General features: G+C 41.9%; 1 protein-coding gene across 1 annotated transcript in view; it reads left to right on the forward strand.

The window, feature by feature from the left end:
• LOC110985702 (uncharacterized) overlaps positions 1 to 6,035 on the forward strand; it is a 66,907-nt gene extending 60,872 nt beyond the window's left edge. The window contains exons 5-8 of the mRNA XM_022246915.2: positions 1,147 to 1,231; positions 1,604 to 1,825; positions 2,031 to 2,130; positions 2,422 to 6,035. Of these exons, the coding sequence (XP_022102607.1) occupies positions 1,147 to 1,231; positions 1,604 to 1,825; positions 2,031 to 2,130; positions 2,422 to 3,277 (1,263 nt within the window). The 3' untranslated portion in view covers positions 3,278 to 6,035. The remainder of the gene's footprint in view (positions 1 to 1,146; positions 1,232 to 1,603; positions 1,826 to 2,030; positions 2,131 to 2,421) is intronic.
• Positions 6,036 to 6,116: the final 81 nt, after the last annotated feature.

Consider the following 6,116-nt stretch of genomic DNA (forward strand, 5'->3'; position numbering starts at 1 on the left):
AGATTTACCGGAGGACTAGGGGGTTTATTGTTCAACGCTGCGGGCGCTTTTCACAGCCTGGGAACGAGCGAATCCGGTCGTGCTTTATCGCGTTGTGCGATCGTCGCGTCTAGCCCGCGGATATACCGACCCTAGCCGCCTCCCCCATCTGGCGGCGGTCCCATCGCCTTCTCTGTCTCGCTCTCTCAAAAGACCCGTGATTTGTCTCAAAAGGCCAATGATGAGGAAAAGTGATTCTTATCACAAAGCGGCGATGACGAAGCCCTTCTTTTTAATAATGTTGTTTCTACCCTTGGGCCGTCCACGTTCATGTTTTCTGGTAAGAAATGAAGTCATTGTGTGAAGCTTTTGTTCACTTCATCCATCTGAAGAGTCTGTATTCATATGGGTTTCCGATGACCCAGTTACAACTAAGAGGTGCAGTCCATAGAAGGTAGAATTAACTTGGCTGAGACATCCGACTACCGAGGCTGTGACAGCCAAAGTAAGAACAAGCCAGAAACAAAACATTGTCCCGCCAAAACTGAATAATCAATGCAGCAAAGTGTAACTGAATACCAATATCACTTTTGGGCGGTCGGAATGGGCGAATGTGCGGTGGTGCATTCTTCATCGTGTACTCCATCACCGGCTTAAGTTCCTCCATCCATGTTTGGCCGAGTGCTAACAAATAACTCTTGATTTCCCTCTCACCAAGCCTAACCGTCACATCTCCAGTCAATAATTGTATCTCGAAATGAATTCTTGGCCATGATTTAGGCCTAGTGATAAAGGACTTCCAACGGTACTTATCTAATGATAAGTAAGATACAGAAAATAGGTTTAGTCCCGACAAAAACAATATGAGCAGAAGCACGCACATTAGTTGAAAAGAGCCATATCGGTCGGGAGTATTCATTTTGTTGGTAGCGATGCGACCGTAACGCGTGCATTTCATAGTCGTTTGTGAACCAGCGAAGTGATCATTTCCCACCACAGGAGCCGTCGTTGCTAAGAAACTTGAGCCCTCTCTTGGTCCAGCTCAAGGCTCATAATGGTATTGAGGACACTGAAAGAAGCAGTGCTGTTGTATTTGTCACCTTGACGGTTACCACAGGATATCATTAGCTTATGCACCGTGATTCCCCTTTGATTTTTTTTCTCCAGCTTATATTCGAAGCTGTTCGTGGTGGATTTGACAGCGATATAGCAGTTGATGACATCAGGTTTATGGATGTGTACGAATCCCCGTGTAAGTGTAATAAATGTCTGATTTAATTTTCCTTGCGCGTTTGTATAAAGGTTGAGGCGTGATATAGGGTTCACATTAATGCGTCAGGGTGGCAACAGGTGCGTTTTTCTCTTATCTTCGCGAGTTTAGATAGTAATCATCATCCAAGTCGCTTGGTAGATGAGACTAGGTCAACTCATTTGTTTTTCTTAAACGATTAACAGGTCTCGTCATTGAGCGTACTGAGGTTTTTGCAATATCCCGGCAAGGTGCATTCTGTGAAATTCAAATTTACACATTTGAGGGCACATCCGCCTTGCAAATTATAGTTTCTTAGATGTTTGTTTATAAACTGGTTATTCATTTATATATGGAACATTTCATTTTTAATAGCCACAACAGCGCCACCATCGACGACGACCAGAGAGACGCCGTCCACGACCCGTAAAGCAACAACTCGACGACCAACGCGCTCACCGCGGACTGAGCTGAAGTCTACCTCAGCTTCCACACTGGGACGTATAATCACCAACTCAACGCCCAATAAAGAAAGGAAAACTGATTTGGTCACGCCCCCAATCACGTGGATGGCAGGATCACCGTCAGATCCACCTGGTAGGTGGTGAAAGTTTGCCCGTTTGGAAAAGCGATTGCTTTCTCTCTTGCGTAATTTTTTCGGAAAAAGTAAGTAAAAATTGTAAGACAATGGTGATACGTTGCGTGTGGACCTGGAAGGATTATCGAAAAGAAACTAGGGTCTTGTTGAAAACTGCTTCTTAATTATTAATTAAAGATTTTGTTCTTACTTATTATCCTGCAGTGTGGACGGCCTTTGTTCTTGCTGGGGCTGTTGGAGGAGGGTTCGTCCTCTGTTTCATGGCTTTCTTTGTTCTGTTCTTTTTCTGTCGACGAAGACGAAGGTGAGTATTTTCTTTATTAATTTTGTCTTTATTCCAAAAACTGAAACAGAGTTCATGAAAAAGCATATAATAAGCCAAAACCAGACTTTTGTTTTTTCAAGAAAAGGGAATTCGATTCAATGTTTTGCTACCAAAATAATCACAAAATATCCCATAATATAGAACTGTATTTTTGCAAAGCAACTCGGTAGCCACATAGACTAAGACAAATTGTCATCCTTAGTTGGGACATCACTGCATCTTTTTTTGTTTTGATGGGTAATAATTGGTTCTGAATTTTAACTCTTTCAGATCCAAGAAACGATCGGCTGGTATTTCTTACAACATGGACAATCTCACCTATCCTCCTACCGGCTTAACGCCATGTGGTCGTTGTGATGCTTATTACACTGCTCTGCAAACGACGAGAGGCGTGGAGCTTCATCTGTACCAGGAGCTACACCAGCCAGCCAAACAGATCAGCGATAGCAGCAGCAGTACTACCAACGAAGCAGTGCACTCGGCTGACGGTGGCTTCTATGAATGCATCGACGAGGACCAGTTTAGCAGCGTGACAAACGATATGTCCGAATTCACGGAGGCAGAGGCGGCAGCGCGCCACCAAGCGTCCAACACGGCAACGCTACCTTCCAAACAATCGCTGTCTCTGAAGGTTGTCGAGCCCATACCATTCGAGACCGGCCCAGAGAGTCCCATCAGCTACGTCATCGAGTCTGTAGATTTGCCCGCTAAAGGGGTGGATGACTCACCCTGCAAGACACCGCCCACTGTGCCGTTCTTAGAGCCGAAGTATTTCACGTTGGAGCCGGACGGACAGTACCACGAGCGGTGCTGTGACGGAGACGTGCACGCGGTGGCCAACAACGAACACAAAGCTAGCATGGAGTTGAGTGAAGACGAAGACATCATGTGCTTGTCACCTGACGATGTGGACGGCCGTCGTGCCCAACTGAATGACCCCGTGTCACCTAACGCATCCTACTGCGAACCACCAATGAGTGACGATGACCCCTTGACCCCTACACAGAATGGTACCCTGTCGAGCAGTACGTACGGTGGATACATACCTCCTATTCCTTCCCTCGGACGGAGTGCCGCGGTACCAGATAGAGGCGGCAGACGAACTGAAATCATTACCGAAATCTAGACGAGTCACACCAGACCATTTTTTTATATTGGATGTAAATTTCTTGTACATAATTCTTGCACAAAGTGTTATTTTGCCAATCTATTTATAACAAAGAGGGACAATTCGCGTGGATTTACCAAAAGCTTTGGCGGTTTGGGTCACATTATATCAAATAACCAAAATGCACATAGGCCTATAGCGTGAACTCTACCAAGTCGACCCATCAAGCTCGATCGACCTACCCTTGGTTCAGCTTCTCGGAACTCTTAATGATGCCAAAGGCCTTTAATTTACAAATTGTATCAGTTTTAAATATTATTTTTATATCCAGTCCACAAACCTTAGAATGCAATTTATTGAATGTTTATGTGGTGACATCTTTTGGTTTTTTCCGTAATCTGCCTCTAGCAGAAGCGCTCCCTCATCGGTTGGAAAAGGCCGCGTTGGTCGGGAGTATCCATTTCGTTGGTATAGCGATGCAACAGTGACCCGTGCATTTCCTACTCGTTCGTGAACCAGCAAAGTTCAGATCCGATCCAATGGAGCATTCGTTGCTAAGAAAATAGCGCCCTCTCTCTTGGTCCAGCTCGAGGCCCATACGGTAGTTGCCAGCGTCAAATTAAATCGTCATGGTGAATGTTAAAATATCCAACCAAGACGCGTTAACAGGCAGTTCCGAATAGTCCACAAAATACATTCGTTTTCGGCTTGTTTTTTTTTCGGTTTTTCAAAGCTTAAGATGGTGACCTAAACTTAGAGTGAAAGGTCACAATATCAAATGTGTCGAAATGTTGTCGTAGTCCCGTGAACTTCCTCCCAAACCCTGCCTGGATGTTCTGAACACGCCTCCCTTTTGTTATTACTATGCAATATGCACACGACTAATAAGACGATACACATTGCCAAGTACTTTCATTGGACTATCCTTTGTGATTTATACCTCAAATATAAAGGTTAGTATGATGTGTACTGAGATTAGATCATAGGGCTGTGTAGCTCTGTGGATTAGATCAATAGCTGCCTTGATATTTGTATTCCTTTTTATATATAGGCCTATTCAGTTATGCTTCTTTTTCTCAAAGCTTTATACACTGTATATTGCGTTTGCCTTCTGCGAGAGTTCCCATTTGAGATCGTAGATTTTGTTATCGTTCTGTGTTTTTTACGAAATCTACAATGAGCCAGCGATAGTGGGAATAAATATTGTCTTGGGCTTGCAAACTGGTCAAGGTTTACAAAGCTCAGTTTGTTGTTGATGTTTTGGCCAAGGCCGCATCTTGGAAAAAGAGGAAAACGTGGACTGGTTAAATGTTCAAATTAACGTCCACAGAAGTGGAAAAGTTAAAAACAAGAGGCTTTATTTCCAGTTTGTGTCCATGTATGGACAAAATTTAGTAGTCTTTGTTTTCGCCTTGTATTGTAGAGGCTAATAATATTCAACGAAATTAGTTACTATATTAAAAGATGGACCATTTATGGAAGAATGAACGACCAAAATGTTTTTAAGGAGTCAGCTTTTGCAAGGAAACAATGAGCATACCAAATGGACACAGCTTGAGAAATAGGTTCCAAATCCTAAACCGTAAGATGGATAATGTTTATGCTTCAAATGATGTACACAGTTCAAAATGGATATGATAATCAGTCTTTAATTCTATTGATATTTTCGAAATGTTTAGACCGACTAGATCTGTACAACATTGTTAGTATTTTCATGACAGTACAATTAAAGTAGGCCTGAAATGATGACTACCGCCCTTACTGCAAGTCAGTTCTAAGATACTGTGGTCAGTATTATATGGTCAGTACCTGCATGACCACTACAATGTATTTGATGAACATTTGTGTAGACTAATATGTGGTATGCGTCATTTAAGATGTGACGTTTTTTGTATCTTGATGTGTAAATCATTGTTCAATTTCTCACCCCTCAAATAGTCTTTGAATATGTTGTTAAACTTCAGGAATGAGATTTGCTATTCCACACATGTTTCAATTAGAAAAATGTGTAGTTTACCCTTGGAACAGGTTGAAGCTGGTTTTTGCTGATCAAATCAGCTGGAGGCCTGCATGTTTATTTTGTGGAGTCTTTCTTCCTAGTTGGTGCGCTGTCAAATGTTCTTTAAGGTAACGCGGTACTTATACTCGACGACCAGCCACCCGGCCCTCTCTACTCATAGAACCGACATAAAACTTAGCAGGCTACCGTACCCAATTTTTCACGTTACTCTTTTGTCTCCAGGGAGGTGAGGCGATTTCAGGATTGACCATAAGCCTCCTAATCAGGCATAATATTACTCCGTGTATCAGTACGTAACGTGCTTATATATTTTCTAATTCAGCTTTGAATTGTAGGAATATTAAGCGGAGGTTTGGCGGCAGAAGTAACACCTTATTTGAAAAGATTTGTTTTACTTCAAAAGTGCATACACCCGTATGACTTTTAAAGTAAATCATGTTGTTCGTTATAAAATATAGTGCGTCTGTTATTTTTAATTTCATGCATTCGGCGAGATCCAAAGGCCATGGAATTGGCACACCTTGAATGGTATGAATTTTGGTGTAATTTTAGTATGAGCACTATTGGCTGAACTGATTTTTGTAATTTTTTAGATTGGCTTTATAAATTTATGTGTAAAGAAAATTATTATTCCTTGTTATATTAATTTGACGTTCAATAACATTGCGTATAAATGTACTGTAACGAACAGAGTTAAGGCGAGGGACGACTGAACAAATAATGAATAATAAAGAAAAATTGAAGAAATGACATTTATTCCTGCTTTTTTAAAACCTTACTCCGAATTTGTCGTCGCAAACAAAAATTGGATGCTAACTTAAATGACTGCTGAGATGT

The sequence above is a fragment of the Acanthaster planci genome, linkage group LG18 (assembly GCF_054643075.1).
Source record: "Acanthaster planci isolate LZ-2023a linkage group LG18, COTS_SCS, whole genome shotgun sequence".
Taxonomy (NCBI): Eukaryota; Metazoa; Echinodermata; class Asteroidea; order Valvatida; family Acanthasteridae; genus Acanthaster; species Acanthaster planci.